General features: G+C 36.1%; 1 protein-coding gene and 1 long non-coding RNA gene across 2 annotated transcripts; one reads left to right on the top strand and one right to left on the bottom strand.

Moving 5' to 3' along the window:
• Positions 1–5,370: 5,370 nt before the first annotated feature.
• Positions 5,371–7,518, bottom strand: fam174b (family with sequence similarity 174 member B). The gene is made up of 2 exons (XM_077194413.1): positions 6,832–7,518; positions 5,371–5,506 (listed from the first exon to the last, which is right to left on the bottom strand). Exons 1-2 carry the CDS (start codon positions 7,101–7,103, stop codon positions 5,371–5,373), a joined length of 408 nt encoding a protein of 135 aa, XP_077050528.1. The 5' UTR covers positions 7,104–7,518.
• A 4,288-nt stretch (positions 7,519–11,806) lies between these two features.
• Positions 11,807–20,180, top strand: LOC143700780 (uncharacterized). Its single transcript, XR_013189651.1, has 5 exons — positions 11,807–11,989; positions 13,454–13,509; positions 13,659–13,709; positions 16,615–16,670; positions 19,912–20,180. It is a non-coding gene; the product is annotated as an uncharacterized LOC143700780 (long non-coding RNA).
• Positions 20,181–20,424: the final 244 nt, after the last annotated feature.

Here is a 20,424-nt window from a genome sequence, read left to right as displayed (position 1 = left end):
AGGTGGCCTGATCACCACGCATGAGTTGCGACTGGGGGCTGAAGGGGACGTATATGCACTAGACCTAGCTGGAGTACTGACGATACTGAGGCCATAAGGCCCAGTGCCCTTTGAAACGTTCTGAGGGGTCTGAGAGAGCCCGCTCTGAATGAAGCAGCTAGCTGCTGGATGGAGAGAGCCAGACCCCTCAGAACGTCTGACGTGAGTCAAGCTCTCATCTGGACAGAGTCGATAACTGTTCCCAGGAAGGTTATACGCTGGCTGGGGGACAGTACACTCTTGCAAAAATTGATCTTGAGCCCAAGGCATTCTTGGTGACTGAGGAGCCAGGATCTGTGAGTTTGTAACTTGGCCTCCGATTGGGCCAGAATGAGCCAATCGTAGAGGTAATTCAGAATGCGCTTTCCCTGCTGTCTCAGGGGGGAGAGTGCTGCGTCTATGCATTTCGTAAACGTACGAGGTGCCAGTGACAGCCCAAACGGTAGGACTGTGTACTGATAAGTCTGCCCCTCGAAAGTGAATCTCAAGAATGGCCTGTGATAGGGAGGTATCTGGATATGAAAGTAAGCATCTTTCAGATCCACTGACAAAAACCAATCCCCTGGGCGAATTTGCGCGAGGATTTGTTTGGTTGTTAGCATCCTGAATGGCCATCTCATGAGGGCCTTGTTCAGGTGTCTGAGATCTAGAATGGGCCTGAGAGAGAACTGTCTCAACAGTTCACTTCGCTAGAAGATTTGACACTTCGGTGAGGAGGGCGTGAGCCACGGTGCATTGGTGTGTATTGATGCGAGTAACCTCGTTTTATTTTATTCAGCACCCATTTTGACACATCAGGGATGGTTTCCCAAGCCTTGGCCTGAGTGGCTAGGGGTTGAATGCAGTCTGGGTGCGGGCCAGTGGAGGGGACCCTGTCACCCAGGTGTTGTGAGTTAGATAAGTGCTCTTTTTGTGCTTTACTTGGGTCTCTGTTAAAACATCGTTTGTTTGCAGGGGTGCGTGAATTATAACGGGCCCATTGACTGCAGTTTGAACATTTCCAGCTGCCTGAGCTGGGCTGGGGAAGGGGCATGAGCCCTTTTTCGAGGGTGGTCCGGCCACGGCGGGACTTAACCCTTCTCTTTTCCTTCCTGTCATCCGACTAGAAAGGCTTCCAAGGCTCAGGTTCCAACACAATCTTGGGTCGGGAGGACTGGCGTTACGGGAACGGGTAGCGCTTGGCTGGCTGAGGGCGCCAATGGGTTTCAGCCGCTGGGCGGGGCTGAGAAACCGACGGTGTGGGCCTAGCTGGCTGAGAGGGCAGCGTTTTCTTGGGGCGACCCGAAGCCGAACTGGAACGTTTTGGCAAGAAGTGTCGCATGGCCTGCGAAGACTTCTGTGCTTCGGTGAAGTGCTCAGAGAAGCCCTTCACCGCGGGACCAAAAAGGCCGGTGTTGGAGATTGGAGTGTCCAGGAAAGCAGTCCTGTCTGCATCCTTAATCTCTGCCAGGTTGAGCCAGAGGTAGCGCTCTAACACAAGTAGACTGGCCATACTCCTTCCAATCGCCTGGGTGGAGGTCTTAGTGGCACGCAGAGCTAGGTCGGTGGTGCCGTGCAGATCCCTGAAGGCCTCAGGGTCCAGTCCAGACTCGTCCGTGGAGCGGAGGAGTTTGGCCTGGAACACCTGGAGGACCGCCATGGCGTGCAGGGCCGATGCAGCTTGGCCAGTGAAGGTGTAAGCTTTGCCAGCGATAGCGTAAGCTTTGCCAGCGATAGCTGAGGTGATTCTGCAGGGTTTAGATGGGTGACCCGCCATAGATCTCCATCCAATAGTGGCGCGTCCACCGCTTCTTCCAGAGGGGGCAACTTCTCGTACCCTTTCTCCTCAGCTCCGTCATTAGTTGCGTGAAGTGGAGAAGCTTCGAACAGCAGGCCGCTTTCCGTTGAACTGCTATGCAGGGTCGCTTTTTCTGCTACTCGGGCGCGTCAACAGCAAAGGCTTCAGCAGGAGAATCAGCGAAGAGAGTTCACTGAAGGAGATTAAATCTGATTTCTATTTTTCCTGATTTCAAATCTAAATGTGATGGCTGGTAATATTTTTATCGTTCAGCAGCTGGATAAATCGTTCTGACAGCAATTCCAATGATGTTGCTTCACTGTATCATCATGGTTATAGTTGTGATGTAGTTGTGATGTGAACTGCTATTTATATTAAGAACGATTTTTAGAACTATATTATGGTTTTCGTTATAGTCATGGTCCTTGGTGCAAACAGGCTTTTAGATTTAATAGTAGAAATTTGCTCTAGCTGAAGCTTGACAAATTGAGAAACCAGACAAATTGGAAATTTGTTTAGCTTGTTGCTTCATGCTTGAGCTGTAGCAGGTTAGTGGTTAACAAGTTTGAGGCAGATCTTATATCTCACTCAAACCCCCATAGAAGTCAATGGCAAAAATTTGAAATGTGTTACTAATAACAATTAAATAGTTACTAGTCACTATCAAAACAAGTACTAGTATCTAATGAACAAGTACTATCTAATAGGTACTAGTATCTAGTGAATAAGTACTAGTAGCCTATCAAAAAAAAAAATAGTATCGATTTAATAGGTAATCTACTCTTATCTAATAAATAAGAACCATTTAATAAATTAGTATCTTTTAAAAAGGTTCTAGCACTAGTAGCTAATGAATAAGTACTAGTACCTAATAGAGTATTTAAAAAATAAGTAGGTCTACTGGTACATTTTAAGGATTAAAAGTTAAAACAGCTTGCATAAAACCACATTTTAAACAACACATTTGACAAACCTTGTTTTCGATTAAGATTTTTAATGCATTTTGGATTTATTTTAATCAAGAATGAAGAAAAGTACATTTATGATTTGATACTCTTCAGAAACAAAAATTTACAATTAGCTCAGACATAAAATTTGCTTTAAAAAGAAAAATTGTTGATATAACAAAACTTTTTGGTCCAGTGTTTAGACTAACAAACATGTCAGACAAAACCAGGAGAAAGTTAAAGCATGTATTTTAAGAGGTTTTCAATTTATGACGAAAGCTAAGGGGAAAAACACCTCAGACAGTGCAGAAAAAACACTTCATCTCAACCGTTTTGCAGTCACTTCAGCAATTGATTGGACTTATTACTTAAAGCATCCAATTCTTTTCCTTCCCTTCAAAGCATGAATTCAGATTTGTATGAAATGCACTGGGCAATTGGAAACAATAAGAACAAAGACAGAATAGAGAGAGAGAATCACAAACTTGACTTCAGTTTTAGACTAGTCAGAAAAAAACAGCCACACCATCATTTATAATTCAATACAATTCTTATTGGCCCTTAGATGCTAGACAAGAGTCCTTCACATTAACATCTAGTAGGAGCATCAAAATAAGATAAAGTCATACTGAAGTTAAGGAAAAGTCACATCATATTATATCAATATATCACTGTAGCTTTAAGATATTTTAAAGACTTTTTAAATCTGCCATAGTACGATAACAGCTAAATATGTTTAAACCCTCCATGATGTGTGGCACTGCAGTGTTCCACTGTAAAAAACAGTTAATTAAAAAAGGAGGTGTGCATGTGACAATAAAAAACAATCCTTAACCTCAGAGAGCAGCATCATGGAAACAGTATTCTCCCAACTCAGCATGCGTCCTCACTCAGACATACATTCAACCCTTATACAGTAAATATGCACGATTAGTGGTTAGTACATTAATAATTCTCAAAATATAGGGATGTTTGAAACATATTACTCTTATTAAATCAAAATATCTTTCTAAAAATAAACTATTTCAGATGAATAATTTGCATACAATATATACAGATAATAGTATACAATAAAGGGGTAAAAAAACCACATTTTCAGTATTGGAGCATAAACAATAACATCGCATATCTTGTTTATTTCATTTGAAACTTTGGGCTGATTCAAGCTCAGCTAAATCATTTAAAGTAAAACAACTTTAATTAAACTAACATCTGAGCTCCAAGTGTAGAGTTTTTAAATTAATAATTGCAATTATTTTTTTATTATTTAGAGTATTACATTTCAAAAACATTGCTTAAATTAGCTTTAATGTGATATGCTGTGATAGTAATGTTCAAGCTGCCTCATACTTTCAAGAGCAATTATGCATAATGAATTACAGACTTTCTACCAAACAACATGAATGTTTTTTGGGGGAAAAGGAAAATTATGAAATAATTGTGCAATAATTAGAGCAGTATCAGATTTGTGGGGGGTTAACTTTAGTGCCTCCTTCAGGAGCAAAGAAAACATTTTTTTCATCAATCTTTGATGATTTTTCTGTGCTTCCAACAGAAAAGTTCCTTTCATAAAACTTCAGATTTCTTGTTGGTTTGGAATGTCAAAATGGATGCATACACCAAGAAACATTTGATATAATTTGTCCCCATGTTCCATTGAGGTTTCAAGGCTCTGAGGAAATGAATCAAATCAAAGGTCCCGGTAGAGATGTGTTCACACACGCAGGGGTATCTGGGACTCTTCAACAGTGACTCTAGAGTGCACCATTTCATTCACCTATGAAAAAGCAAAGAATTTAAATAAGACAATTAGGTCAATTAAAAAGCATATTAGGTTTCAAGCATGAGAAATAAAAGTGGCCAAACTGGTCTAAACTGGTTGGCCTCACACTTTTGCCACATTGCCAATAAAAAGCTGATAAACAGGGAGCCATGCCCAGCAAAAAGGAAGCAGGTTCTCAGTCAAAGAACAATTGGACGGAAGGGAGAAGTCCACTCTTGACGCTCACTAACCCTCCAAATAACACAACTGTTTCCATTGTGACCCGTGAGGTCACTCACCAAGACAATCACAGTCAATAATCAACTACTGGGTTTTAAAACACTGGTCTTATTTAATGAGAATATAGCAGTGTGCCATGTTAGTTAAAGCTTAGGAAGGCCTTTTCCATTAATAGTCTACTTTATTCTAATGAGACAAAAGTCCTTAGAAAATTCTATTTTTCAGCTCCATTTCCGTCTCGTTCTCACTATGTTGCAACTATGTTATTTAAAATGTTGTGTTAACTGGAGAAACAATATGTTGCTGCACTGCATTGTCAGCCATCAGGAAAGAAACAGAATCTTGTTTTTCCTGGTAAGGCTGGTTCAAGGCAGAGTTCAACAAAAATCAAATATGAGCCAACCAGACCACTACTCCACTACTCCAATTATTCCACTAGTTGAACTATTATTCCCCTTCCCTCGAATTTGTTTTTAAAATATCAATTTCATTGACAAACAAGCAAAAGTAAGGCACTACAAATTAATTCACTAAAAGAGGACAAACGTTAATACAAGAGACTTAATTTCATGTCATTGCACATAATGCAAGTTGTGGTAAAGCACTCACCTGTATTTGACATCGAACAGGGTCGAGTCGTCGTCTTCGTCGTTTTCTTCATTTAAAGGTGCCATCTCGACGCGCTCTGCGGGAGTTGTGATGATGTCATATTTTCGCGTTTTTCTGATCTTCTTTGCTGATCTATTCAAACAAGGGTTTGAGAGAACATGCTGAGTTAAGTTATGACCTGTACATTCAATAGCGTATTTGAGTTTTCCAGCTAGGCAAGTAGCAATGAGAAATTCTGATTCATCTAAATTATTCTAATTCCTTAAAGTCACCATTATATCGACATGTTTTTATGGAATATTGCAGTATTTATTATAAATAATTTATCAGTGCACATCTTTTTAAAATAGATGCGTTGACGTGTTTATTGGCACAAGGACGGGACAACCTGTCACTCACATAGCCTAATCACAGCAACAGCAAACCACATCCATCCATGCAAACCAATTCCCAATGACTAATCCCACAACTCCCGCCCTAAAAAAATGTCTTGTTCGAGAAGCAGTCACTGGAAGTTTCATGCTGACTTTAACAGTTCTAGAAATGATTGCTTTAGTAGTTTTGAAAAAAGAAATGACCATTTATTTCCCTCCCAAATCTGTTGCTAAATGATTTTATTTTAAAACCGATAGAATATAAATCAGAAATGATATAATTGTTTTGGAAGGTGTGTTAAAGGGACAGACTTTTTAGACGTGACATGTTATCCAATCACTGATCGATAAAAATACAACATAACATGTAGTACGTCATTCATTCATTTTTTATAAAATATCAAAACAAAACTCATAATGTATAACTTTAATTACATGCTGTGGTATTGAAATCAGTGACTGCATTGGTTTAAAGTCTAACGAGCTTTAAGTAGGCTACAACATACCACAAACGTTATTGGTTATAGTGTTTTGATTCGCTACAAAGCACCGGCTCATAAGAGTCATTTGTTCGAAAGTCAGACTGCATTTTATTTGCAATATAAAAAAGCTGGAGACTGTCAGGCTATTTTAGTTTCGTTCGCATTTGCAGATTCGAGGACCGACCGAATGTCATTCGATTTCGATTTTTTTTTATGTCCCCGATTTCGAAATTCGAATAGGATTCTGAATAAGAATCGGTTCTCGGTTTCCAACCAAGAGGCGAACAATCTGCTTCCAAAGAGGATTAAGTCAGGGAAAAGTAGTCAGCGTCACCAGACAATCCAGCATGTTCTGAAATTTACAAATTCTGTATAAATGGTGTGTGCTTTTTACATTTATTTCTCTCTTAAAGTAAGCCAGTTACACGAAATCTAAAGAGACATTTACCAATGAATCGAAAAGGACTCTATTTTCAATTAAAAGTGAAGTGGCATTTTCTTAAAACCAACAGATGATTGGCACAATCACTCAGACAATCTCAGCACAAAACTCAACACAATAATAAACCCTTTAAATATATGCCAACTTATATTAGCCTACCTGAATATTTTTATGACAAGGCACGTGATAAGCAAGGTTGTTAACACGCAGATAAAAATCGAAATATTTTTGATGGTAGGAAGATCCCTTAAAATTGTAGAAATGCGAGATCCAACTGCTGCATCTGTTGTATTATGCGATGAAGAATAGTCTTCTTGCGGGGGTAATGTTGAATTCAACTGCATCGCTGAGGGACGCGTATGTGGTTCTCCGTGCACTTCCTGGGCAATGGCAATAAGAGCAAAAACAAAATAATATGGAATTGGCCACATATTGTTTCCCGATTTAATCCGTTTACTTAATGTTTTGTATATTGAAAAGAGTCAGAATAAAGAAGCTCTGCGCTCTATAACTCGAAATGCGAACAACAGCTGTCTGACGGATGATAGGAAATGATGCTCTGAGTCTGACATCTCAAATATTCCACAGTTCACACAGTCGCTCGTCAAACATGTCCACAATCTCGCGAGTATCTGCACATAATCTGTCTTCAACCTCGAGTGTTCTGTCTCATTCTTTGGTTTGCACTCACACGCAACTCGGTCCGTCCAGGATGTTTTCTTGGGAATGCGTGGTGTCGGCAGGAGGAAATGTGGATTATCCACACCCGGAAGAGCTCCGGGAGGGTCCAGACGGACGAGCAACCAATGTGCATCAGAGTTTGGCACCGACGTGCTTTAAGAAAAGAAGAGCGCCTGCTGATTTATGTTGGCGAATTTTTTTTTAATTTTATTTCACGAGAGTATAGGCTAGCCTAGACATCAGACAATTTACCATTTTAATATTGAATTGGTATCTGTATGTTTTATGTTATATTGCATATTACAATATTGCATTTATCCCTAAAAAAACAGCTACAAAACTACTTTACAAAAAGTAGGCTAACTCAGATATTTCCTTATATGCATAGCCTACTTAGGCTATAGGTAATTGAAAAAAGTAATCTGATTATGTAACTCGTGAGTCGTGACACATGTGTTGCCCCCAACTGACTGATCTATCTATCTATCTATCTATCTATCTATCTATCTATCTATCTATCTATCTATCTATCTATCTATCTATCTATCTATCTATCTATCTATCTATCTATCTATCTATCTATCTATCCTAAGGATCCTTAAGAAGGAACCAAATGAAGTGAGAAATAGGGTAATGTTTATGTGGTGTGTGTGGTAACTTTCTACTACATGGTGGGTAGGCTACAGTGCTTTGCAAAGAGGCTGTTGTTGAAGAAAATCTCAATGGGGGCATTAAATGTACAGCAGCAAAACTGCCTGCTTAATTTAGAAAGAGTACAAAAAAGTTGTGAAACGAAAAAAAAAAAAGCTTTACTATTGGATCTCAGCGGAATAAATTCATGATTTGATCTCTTCAGGTCATACGAGAAGGAAATGGGTTATTGTTGGATAAGGCTTTGGCTTTCCTGTGCTCCATCCTGTTATTTAACAATATTTAACAAAGGAGTCCCAGTCCATATTCTCCTGGATAAAAAAGCACATATTATTACATCAATAATAGGTAGGCTACGCATTAAAACCAAACATGTAGGCCTATAAGTAATGAGTTTTTATGTTAATAATAATACATACATGCATAACCTAAACGAAGATAAAGACTTTAACTATAGATTTTAATTATTGTAAACGTAAATTAACCATAAGCAAACACAGTTGGTGTATCAGACTGCTAAATTGTAAACTAGTTATGCGGACATAGTTATGATTTTAGGGGGAGTTATTCAATTATTCTCAAAGTGGAGCACTTCTAAAGAAAGAGAAACGTTTAAATTCCAGTAAATTAAATACATCGTTTATATTAGCCACATGGTGGCGCAATCTACACAGATACTGTCAGGGCACTTTCTGTCAGTGTATACAGGAAAAAAAATATTAGCAGAAATCAGGGGCCGGTCGCATAAAGACTAGTCTTACAAGCAAGTCATCACATTTAATTTCCTTAAGACTGTTCATAATTGCTTTAAGTCAGTTACATAAAAACGTAGATTGGTCTAATTTGAAGCCAAAAAGTAAGACTGATTGGCCCTTGGCTAGTCTCCATTTTGTTTAGTGTCTTAATATCTAGTATGACCCAGTTAATCAAAGGGCAGTCGGTCTTTCTTTTCTGTATCAAATTAGGCCTGATTGAAAAAAGTTATTAACAGTCTTAAAGAAAAAAAAAATGGATGCCTAACTTGTAAGACTAGTCGTAGCGGTTTATGCAACCGGCCCCAGATTGTTATTCTAAAAAGCACATTTTAATGATATTTTCAAAGTCAGACTTCTTTTTTCAGTGAACAAACTTTTCTATTTGCACCATGGCCCTCAAATCAAAAATGCATTGGGCGCTGGTTGATCCACAGTCCAAACAACACCATAAATGTCGTACAAGGCCACAAGAGGTCTCTTATATTGTTTTATTTTTCAGTCCAAATTAATTTCACATCTTTGTATTATTATACTACACTAAAAACAGTTTGTTCCCATTTGTGTGCAGATATAAATGGTCAAAATATGGTGTCATTTATTAAACAGTATTTTTAGTATAAAGGAAAGTATAATTTAGTCTGGTTTTGGCATCTGCTTTTAACACCTCTTTCTGTATTTTAATTTTAATTTTTGTTTTTGAAATGCTATAGCTTGTACTCAAATAATCGATGGAGTTTAGCTTGCGGCCTCTACCTTCCATAAAACGTCCACCTGCTGCATTTTCCAGTGCCTACGTGGCAGAGGAGAGGGGGAGGGAGCCAGGCTCATACAATTACAGTTGCTAAGAAACCAACTGTGGTATGCAGACTAGCTGTTGGAGAGAAAGGAGCCATTGACAAGAGCTGAGGTTCTGGTACACCATTTGCTAAAAAGAAGAGTCATAGTCATAGCTCATTAATTGAAGGTTATAAATATTTAAACAACTGTGTATGCATTTTAGATCATTATATTATTCATATTGCAAATGTGTTTTATAAACATGTTTGGTTTGGGCATTTGCAACATGTACATGAAGCCTTTTGTCATAATACCAACACAGTAAATTCAATTCAAATGATTTCACTCAATTAGGCTATAGGTTTAAATATCAAAGATGTCTGAATTTACGTAATAATTACAATAAGTAGCCTTTTAAATAAATAAATAAACAAATAAATATTAACACTGGTAACATTCCACTCGGAGCCTAACTATATTCTTAATCCACAAATATAAAACATGAATGTCTCAACAACCCCCTCGTAAACAAATAACTTTGATATTCAACAATGTCAAAGATTACTTTTTTCCAGAGACACCTATATATATATATATATATATATATATATATATATATGTTTCCATACAAATCACATTGAATTCATATGAAATTCACCACTCGTGAAATAGTTATGCCTTTTCATGAGATCAGGTTGGAAAATTCTTGGTTTCAATTTATCAAATATGCCTATCATTGTTTAAAAAGACTTTTTGAGAAATTGTGTTGCTGCTGCTGCATTTTTAAATGTAATCTATTCATGAAATCATATTTTTGTGTTAGCAACTTTCATTTTTTTCAAATCATTTTTTTCTTTAAAATTAACTTTTTAGGTGCGAACGTGTGTAATTTATCGGTAATAAAAGTTGATTTATATATAGGCCTAGTTAAATGAAAAACAAAAACAATTCCAGTGAGAACTAATGGCTCAAAAATGCTAATTCCCTTGGTTTTAGGACTATAATCTGAACATATTTGTTGCTTTGTTATATAAAGTCATGGCTTTATACAGTACCAGTCAAAAGTTTTGAAACATCACGGTTTTTAATGTTTTTTTTTTAAATCAAGCCTCCATTTATTTGATAAAAAAAATACAGAAAGAATATGAATATATTGAAAGATTATTACAATTTAAAATAATGGTTTTCTATTTGAATATACTTTAAAATTTATTTCTGTGATGCAAAGCTGAATTTTCAGTATCATTACTCCAGTCTTCAGTGTCAACCTTCATAAATCATTCCAATATGCTGATCTATTATCAATGTTGGAAACAGTTGTGCTGCTTAATATATTTTATAACCTGTGTTAGTTTTTTCAGGATTCTTTAATAAATAAAAAGTAAAAAAAAACAGCATTAATTTAAAATAGAATTATTTTGTAACAATATACACTACCGTTCAAAAGTTTGGGGTTAGTAATTTTTTTTCTTTCTTTACAAAACAAAATGAATAGGCTTTATTCAGCAAGGATGTGTTAAATTGATACAAAAGGATAGTAAAGATTTATATTGTAAGAAAAGATTTCTATTTTGCATAAATGCTGTTCTTTTTAACTTTTTATTCATCAATAATTCATGAAAAAAGTATCACAGATTCCAAAAAAAATATTTAGCAGCACAACTGTTTCTAACGTTGATAATAACTGAGTAAGAATTAGAATGATTTCTGAAGGATCATGTGCCATTGAAGACTGGAGTAATAATGCTGAAAATTCAGCTTTGCATCACATACATAAAATATATTTTAAAGCATATTAAAATAGAAAACCATTATTTTCAATTGTAATAATATTTCACAATATTACTGTTTTTTTTTTTTATGTAGGCTACTTATGATCAAATAAATGCAGGCTTGATGACCCTAACTTTCTTTCAAAAACATTAAAAAAGTAATGTTTCCAAACTTTTGACCGGTAACTTACTGTAAGAATGTACCTCACATTATGTAAGTTAACAACACAATATTTCTACAGTAGGCTAAGCGAAGTAGTTATTTTATTAGTTTTTTTTATTGAAATAGGAATGCTTTGCTGTCGTATGGCTATTTGTCGTTAAATTGCAGCGTTGTCAGTATGCCAGTGTAAAATAATGAGCTTTTTTCGGTCACTGAATTCAAAAGTTAGTTTACATACACCATCATGGATGCTGCGTTTCTTCTACCCAGAATGCTGCAGTGAGAGGAAGTTGTCTGTGCTTACGCTGAAGCTCAGGGCTGTCCGTCCACTCGATCAGTATAACAGCACCAGAGGACGAGGAGCGCGCGCACTCGGAGAGAAGACACAGCGGTGACGGGTGAAGATGGCGATGCGGCGGGGTCTGAGAGAGAAGAACTCGTTAAAACCAAGAATGCTAACGAAGAGAATGGCGTCGACCTGTTCAGATAATAGAGCAGCTCGCAACGGTGGGAACATGGTAAGATTTCATTACAAATTTAACTTCTAAACGTGTTTGAGCGAGTGGTAAAGACGCACCAATATGGTGGAAAAGGAGAGGTTCGACGAGGTGTTGTAAAATGGCCATGATGGGGCCATTGCCAAGTACTGAAAAAGGGCATTCCGTCGATTTAATCGACGATTTTAAGGTAAAAACATAATGAAATTGTTAGGGAAACAATGCGTGGATATGAAGCAGGAAGACTGAGAAGATTTCAACTGGCAGCAACGAAGAAAAACAAGGATTTAACTGTCTACGCATTTTAAATTCGCTTTGTCCTTGAGAGGACAAAATGTCCTTGTAACATTCGAGAGCGGAAAATATAATTTATATTGAAATATTGTTGTAATAATGCAATAGGGGACGTATCGTTTCTTGTCTCAACATTTTGAGTGTCTTTTGTTGATTTCAACTGTTTTCATTGAATAAACAATTTATTGAACATTCTAATGCATTTATTGTGTGTTAATTACTGAAAAAAAATCTCCCCCCCAGATGTATATTGTTTTGAACTTGTTCAAAGAACGTTGTGAATGTGTCAACTTGCCTTTGGATTTAGTATATTTTGATGTTTTACTTTATTTTAAGATTGTATTGTTTTCTGCATAAAACGTAACAGTTAAGTTAAACATTTCATTTTATGGTTCTTTTCCACTTGAAAATGAACTTAAATAAACGTATCCATTTGTATTTCTTGTGCTTTGAAAACATTTATGCTGTATTTTCGACGTTAAATTATAGGGTGTTGGCTTTTAACCCATTGTGGTCCACAAGAAAAAAATATATTCTTTAAAAAATGTTGAAACATGTTTCTTTATTTCTGTTTTTCCATTTTGAACAGAGATTTATGTAAAGTACATTTCCATATGATTAGTACTGTTTTAAAGTATAAATGCCCTAAATTTATACAAAAATTAGTGATAAATATATAAAAAGTCCAATTAAATCTGTAAAGTCTTTTTATTGTTCTAGTTGCCACAATATCATAGAAACTTATAACCTAGAAAGTAATGCTGTTAAAGTTGTCTTTATTTAAAGTGTAAAATGTTGGCTTTAATATATTATGAGGTCTATGCTGTACAATAATGAACTGTTCACTGCTGTATAGAAAACAAATGTTACTACTAATGTTGCATGTAAGAGAATACATTAAAAATAAAACATGAGCCCTAGGCTAAGTGATGATTCTATATCAAAGAGGTTGCTGATTTATGTATATTCTTCAGCATATGAAGTATTGTCACATTACGTACTTAAAGAATTTTTCAACTACTGTATTTGCAGATTACCTCGACGTTAACTAAAGATTTTGTATTTCACGTAGGGAGACCACATGACTGAAATAAATGTTTCTTTTGAACATTTTGACTCCGAAGTGAGCATTACTATGTAAGATATACAATACAACACTAATTGTCCGAAATGTTTTTTTTTTGTGTACAGGAATCAGAACAACTGGATAAAAGATGAAGTTTTGTTCAGTCTCATGCCGTATAAATGTAAGTGCCATTAATGTATTTACTAACTGAACCATACACTATACATTTGCGCAATCCGTTATTTACCTTATCAACCACCACTAGGTGTGCTCTAAATCACATCGTAGGATGTATCTTCAATCTAACGAAGAATCTTTTTGTTGTTAAAGGTTCCTGATCTCCTAAATGTCAAAAGAAAGATGAGGAAACTGATTTTTGCCGTAAGTATTGCAATTTAAGGAAACCTGTATGACCTGGACAGTATTTTAGGTACTATATAGTTATGTGGTTAATTTACTAATGTTTTTAAAAGCTAACTTGGCCTGAAGTATAGTTAACAATGCAATTTTTACACAATTTGAGCAAATACTTAATAAAAATCATCGTTTTTAAAAAAAAAAAAATTCTAAAAAGTTTCAACAAATTCTGCACCGCCCAAGATATTTAAACAGTGTTAGAATATAACGAATGAAAAAAATAAAATTAGTCTTGGTACTAGCTATGAACTCTTTACTTGCATCGATGTTTAGCGAAATAAGATGAAATTTAGACATTCAGAACTTAAAGGATGCAAACTATACAGATCAAAATTTGCAGTTGTTAATAGAGGGATTATTGATCATTTTTTGGAGGGAATGGTGTGGAGAAACACTTTATTACGTTATTTAAGTATGTTACAAACATCAATTTTAATAAAAAAAATATTTTTTTTCCAATTTGTCTCATTAGACTATACCTAAAAGTAGGGTTGTGACGATAGTATTGTGTACCGATGGTAGTCAGAGATATTGGCAATGGCTGGTGCCTTTGACGATATCAAGACGATGATTGGCTCGTTTTTCCATTTAATGTATGGAATTATCATAACTATTATTGGTATTATCAAATTAATATTAGGTCCTACAATTCATTTGCCTTCCCTAATTTCATAATGATATAACCACACTTGCGACACGTGTACATTTGTTGTTTAAGCCAATGCTAAAACGGCATCGTCTTTCGTCTGCATTTCTAATAAAACATTAGCGCATAAATAAAACATTTAATGACACTAGTAACACCAATAACAATACAATTACTATTATTATTAATAATAATAATAATATTATTACTAAAGTTATATAGGCGTAATAACAGGCTTTAGGTACGAACACAGCACAATAATCGGTTATCGATGAAAATCAAAAGCAGCTTCAAACACTGACTTAAAACAAAACAAGAAATATTGATTCTCAGTTTTTTTCACCTTCACTATTGTATGTTCCACAAGAGGAAAATATTAGCCAATAAATTTGATAAACCGTTATCAGCATTGAGGTAGTCTCTGAAAGAAATAATTCGCCGTGGAGCATCGGATCCCGAATGCTTGGTCAGTTTTTGCTTTCACTTTCATGGATTAACTTGAGACTCTTTAACAAGCATAACTCTCGTGCGAAATTTGCATATTGCTTGTGTGATATCCACGGGCTGGCCTTTTGGGTGAAATATTTCATAGCGACGTGACATTTTTCTTCATCACCAATTCCATCTTTGCATGCAAAATGATAGAAAAAGATTCTTATTTCAAGTAAATGAGAAAATAAGTAAATGATTGATCAAATAATTAAACTATTGCATCCCCCACCAGCGATAATACTGCATATCAGCGATCTCGCAGGCTGACGTTAGGACGATATGACTATTCCGCATTTCCCCAACACTACTTAAATTTTTTTTTTTAACTTTAATAAAAAAAATTATTATTATTGCAGAACCATTAATACTTGGAGCATTTAGATTTTTCTAATTTAATTTATTTAAAATGTTTTAACTATCCATTCATTTAAAACAATTTTCTCTTATTTCACCCCTGATAACATGTTGTCACCCCTGGTCCCTAGTGTGAACAGTGATAATACAAACTTCATTCACTTTTTTTCCAAAATCAAGGATGTCCACCCTGCAACACATTTTTATATCTACAATAAAAGTTCGCTAAACAATATTCTTTCGTTTTAAGAGTTTTTCGCTCAAGTTGGATTTGGATTTAGCGTTGTTTCACATGCCAAGCAATTATTTAAAATTTCTCCAGCATGCCTCAATTCCTGCTCACTGGGGTTTCCAGTACTAAGTTAGCCACCTCAGTGCCCCCAAAGTTATAGAGCCTAATTAGTGATAACTTTTTTGTTTATGATTGCCAAAGCAAGCATCGCTACAATTACGGCTCATATTGAGTATTACATTTCAGTGAGTAATTCGCACTGTAATGTTTGTTCTTCATGTGAAAGCAAGGAGAACTGTATTACCTTCAAAATGATCACTCAATTTCACCTGGACAAATTTAAAACGTAAAAAATTGATACATATAGATAGATGCCTCAGAAGTGTCTTTGTTTCTTTGGGCCGCTATGTGTAAGCCGTCCGCCATATTGTAACGGTCAAAACCGGTCTGTGAACACTCGAGTGCAAGTTGACTGACTGTCTGCAACTGTAGTTAGATGCATGTCTGAGCCTGAATATCTATACCTGCTAATGATTGTGCTAAACTAAAACAATACAAGACGAAGGCGTCAGCTTACACGGCATTAAAATGTTACCATAGTAAAAACCTGTAATATTGAGTTAAAACATGTAAGATGACATACCAACACATTCTCACATGTGAGAGGTTATCCCATGGCTTTGGGAATTTATATCTCAATGGTTTCACAACCAGTAGCTGCGAAATGTTGTCGGATCATAGATTCATGACAACACGCTGACTGTTCCAAGATGGCGGGTGCACTGACGTGTGGCATCGACATATACATATGTAGAGACAAAAAGTAAACAACCACCTAGCAACTGCATAGCTACAGGCTAACAACCACTCAGAACACCCTAGAATCATGGCAGCGACTTTTGCATGGAGAAGAATCTCTCCCATTTTCAACAGAACATGTAGATACTATTTAGAAGATAAATAGAAAATCTTTTGACTGTAATGTAGGGTTCATGCTTAATTCTTTCCACTACTAAACCGATGACAATGTTTTGCTTGAATTAATCATAGGGCAATGTGACACTTACTCGAGCAGCTAATGTAGTTCTCAACTGACAGTGTTTGGTTTTATACCTCTGATCTCACGATTGTCCTTCTCCCTGCAGACGACGTTTGCCTGAAGAGGAAACTGCAGCAAAATCAAGGAAATGAAGACTACTCTGTAAGTCCTCACAGTGTTATTTGTATTATTAAGGTATTACTCCATATGTCTGTCATTTAGCTGTATCTAGGCTCACAGCTCTAGGGAAGTATTTTTTCCCAGGCAAATGTAGTAGGTAATAAACAGCAGTAAATGGATGTTTCATCAAAAAAGTCTATTTAAAAGGTAAAGGAAAAATTCAAAGCTCAAAGGAATGGTACTAAGGATGTTTTTTTGGGGAAAGGGCTTCCTGTCACAGTTAGGAAAGGTGTAAAGATTTTTTTCCTCATTTTGTTTTGATGACAGTACAAATCATTTACTTTTCTTCAGTACCTGAGCATGCTTGGGTGCTCTCTTCACTTGATCTTGTTTTCAGTGGAAACCTTTCTTGAGATCATTGGTTTTGTTTCCATTCGAAGTTTAATTCATTTTGTCTGCAAAATTGGAATATCGCTTAAATTTGCCAATAAAGCAGCGATTCCATCCAATGTGTTTGAGAACAAAATCTTCACTGCCTGGGAAATTGGTGCAATCGGAAAAGCCACTGTGGCTCTTTTATCCTACATCATAAATGACTTGTGTCTCAGAGTGCGAGAGAAGATGATATCTTGCGTTCAGATTCCTGATGTTTGGGAACGCAGTTATGTGAGTTCATTCTGGGAGGTCATTATACCAAATGATTCAGATGACGGACTTTGGCTCGGGCATTTCAGAATGACCAAATCAACATTTGAGATGGTGTGCGATTAAACTGATCCGCTGGTTAGTTCAGTTATCCAATCACATCCTCTGAGACCGTCAACATGTTTTTTTTTGTTTGTTTTTTTTGCATTGAGGGATTTATTTGTTAAATATGTTTCCATTGAAGTTAATGCGCATGTCTTGCCAGATAAAAAAAATAAACTCCTTGAATGAGGGCATAAGTTTTTATGCACATTTTTAGAATTTATGCACATCTTGGTTTTCCATTCAGCGTGAATCTTTTCTTGTGGAGTCTATTCTGCTTTTGTGTAACTTGTTTTACACATCTTTCTTAATTCTGCGCTACATTTGGCCTCCTTTTCACTGGCTGTTGCACACTTGCAACATTTCCATTTTACTTGTGACATTTAGAGTGATGGATTGGATAAAACATTTTCTGCTTTTGATTTTGGGATGGGTATCCAGACAAGACAGACTAAAAATGTATTATTGCACATTAAATAAGTGCAATCGGCCCATGTCCTTTACATTAAATCACCATTTAATTTAAAGGGATCCTTCACCAATTAGCATTAAGCTTTGTATCAGTAGAAACTCGGTAGTATTTTCGAATGACCATGCTTCCCTCCGTCATGTCCCAATCGCCATTTAGCTTTATCGGAGGCTTTTTTGACCTGAGGCTTGAGACTACAGCCAGTAGTAGGAGCTAGTTCCACATGTTTTCAACCCACCCATAGGGGGTGGGATCTCACTCACAGAATGTACAAATAGTGTCAGCCATCTTTTTTTTTTTAAGCTAAGCTAACAGACTCTTGCTCTGTGGAAAAAGCTTAGGCAGAAGTGGATTTTGAATACCTGTACGAGCCAGGTAGCCACGAGCATCGGATTCGCGCACCAGATCTTCAAAATCCACTTCTACAGCGAGGAACAGTTGCGGATGATTGAGGAACAAGAGGCAGCCGGAGCAGCAGTATGGACACAGATAAAGTCCTACTGCTGTCATGAATTTCAGCGATGCCATTTTCTTCTGGAAGAAATCGCGCACCGCCAGCATGTGGAACAGAGCACCCTAGCTTTGATCCACACATGTATCTATCTATCAGTTTCGTGTCAACTAGTAGCCTAGTTGTATCATTTCTTCGATACTGCCCTCTGTAACCAGTAGGCGTGGCTTGGGAGTGGCCTAGGGCAGCAAAGCAAGTGCATTCTGGGAGTTGTTGTCTTTCATCCACATGAGCCAACAATACATTTTCTGGCTTTTCTCAGTCTAGAAGGCACCAACTTCTTAAATAATTTCACATTTCTTCTATATAAATGACCCAATTTAAATACACATTCATCTTTCCAGTGGTGGAATACCCCTTGAATAGTTTTGAAGGAAAATGTTCTCAACTTGTGGATAAGGCTACTGACATTTTCAGTAAGCAAATGCCATACGTCCGTTGAGAAGGAAGCTGTGACTTCAAATCTTTTTCATAATTTTTCTGAAGCCTGACTTTTATTAAATGTATTTCATTCCTTTTTTTTTTAAATTGAGAATTTTCTTTTTTTGTAACTTTTTGTTACAATTCTCTTATTTTGACTTCTACACATCAGTATGCAAATTTCACTGTCTGAACAGGAAATTTGCAGTGTCGCTTCTCATTTTGGTGTTAAGACACATTTCATAGTTTTTATTTATTTGTTCTCCCCAGCCTAAACATCCTGAATGACTGAATTGCAACAACTTTACAATTTTATTACTCCCTCTAATACACTTAATTTTGGCCCAAGTTACACATTGTAATAATCACATAGTAAAGACAAACACACTTGAATAAGTTCTCATGTTTTTCACATATTCATTTAAATGATTTTCAGCTTTGTAGGCTCATCACTTGGATACAACTTTGTTCTTGTATCATTAACGTTAATGGTCATTATTAAACAAAAACATGATTATTGAAAGAAATGTACCTTTTGTGAAGGACATCCACAGAAATGATCGCTAATGACAGACATATGTTGTGTAATATATGTTGTGATTTTTAAACTGTTGGTCTATCGTAAAGCTACTTTCTGAGTATCAATGTAATTGGTAAACTGATAAGTGAACCAAATCCAGGTACTATAGATTTTCTGGTAGTTGAAGCTTTTTGTAGTGTTGTTTCTTGTGATTTAACGCTTGCTGAATTTTGTGTGAAATAGTTTCTTGCACTTACATTTGTAAGTGAATATAACGAAATCATGCAAGCGCATATGCGGCAATTACATAGCAGTCTTCTGTTACCTTTTTATCAATGTATGAATAACAATGCATTTTGCTGTTATTATGCTACTATTATTATATGGACAAGTTGTGCATGTTCATGTTGAAGTTGTTCTAATTGACCATATGAAGCTACCTTGTGAGATTGACCATTGTCGCTAGTTAGAGAACCATTTAAAACAGGATTCTGATTTCATGTTCGTAGTTACACCTTAGCTGTACGTTTCCGTTTTTATGAAAAGCTGTCATCGCATCTTTAAAACAACATTTGGGGTTTACATGTTTTCCCTTCTCCTTTTTGATTTCATTAAGAACCAATTCTGGACAGTCAAGTGGAGACTACTCCTTAATGAAGATGGCGGCTCATATTTTGCTTTTGGATTTTGAAAGAAAGAGACATTTTATTTGTTTGTGATTTGCTGTTTTAATTCATTCGCAAATTTGCCTAACAAATGTATGTATTATGTCATTTTACTGCATTGATGTTTTTATGAAATGTCTGTATTTCAAAATTTAATTATGCTTGTTTTTTTTGTGCCTTTTTAAAATAAAAATAAAAAAGTTTTCGTGATTGAACAATATCGAGTTGCTCTTATTGGATGGAAAATAAGTGACGTTTCGCCAAATACTTGCTTTGCGGTTTATGTCCAAGCGTCCAACACAGCTTTTCAAGGTTCAAGCTTTCTTAAAAAAAGAAAAGAAAAGAAATGTTATTTACTTACCAAACTATGATTTGTTTAATAACAATATAGGTGATCTTTTCAAATTTTAAAGAGTTAGTCATGTCTTTAACTGCCCTCAATGGCTTGTTTTAATTTTTGCTAC

Source organism: Siphateles boraxobius, unplaced genomic scaffold (genome assembly GCF_051911475.1).
Source record: "Siphateles boraxobius isolate OS27281-9 unplaced genomic scaffold, OSU_SipBor_1 32, whole genome shotgun sequence".
NCBI classification, from domain to species: Eukaryota; Metazoa; Chordata; class Actinopteri; order Cypriniformes; family Leuciscidae; genus Siphateles; species Siphateles boraxobius.
The sequence above is the reverse complement of the archived record's forward strand: the minus strand, read 5'-3'. Positions and strand labels throughout refer to the sequence as shown.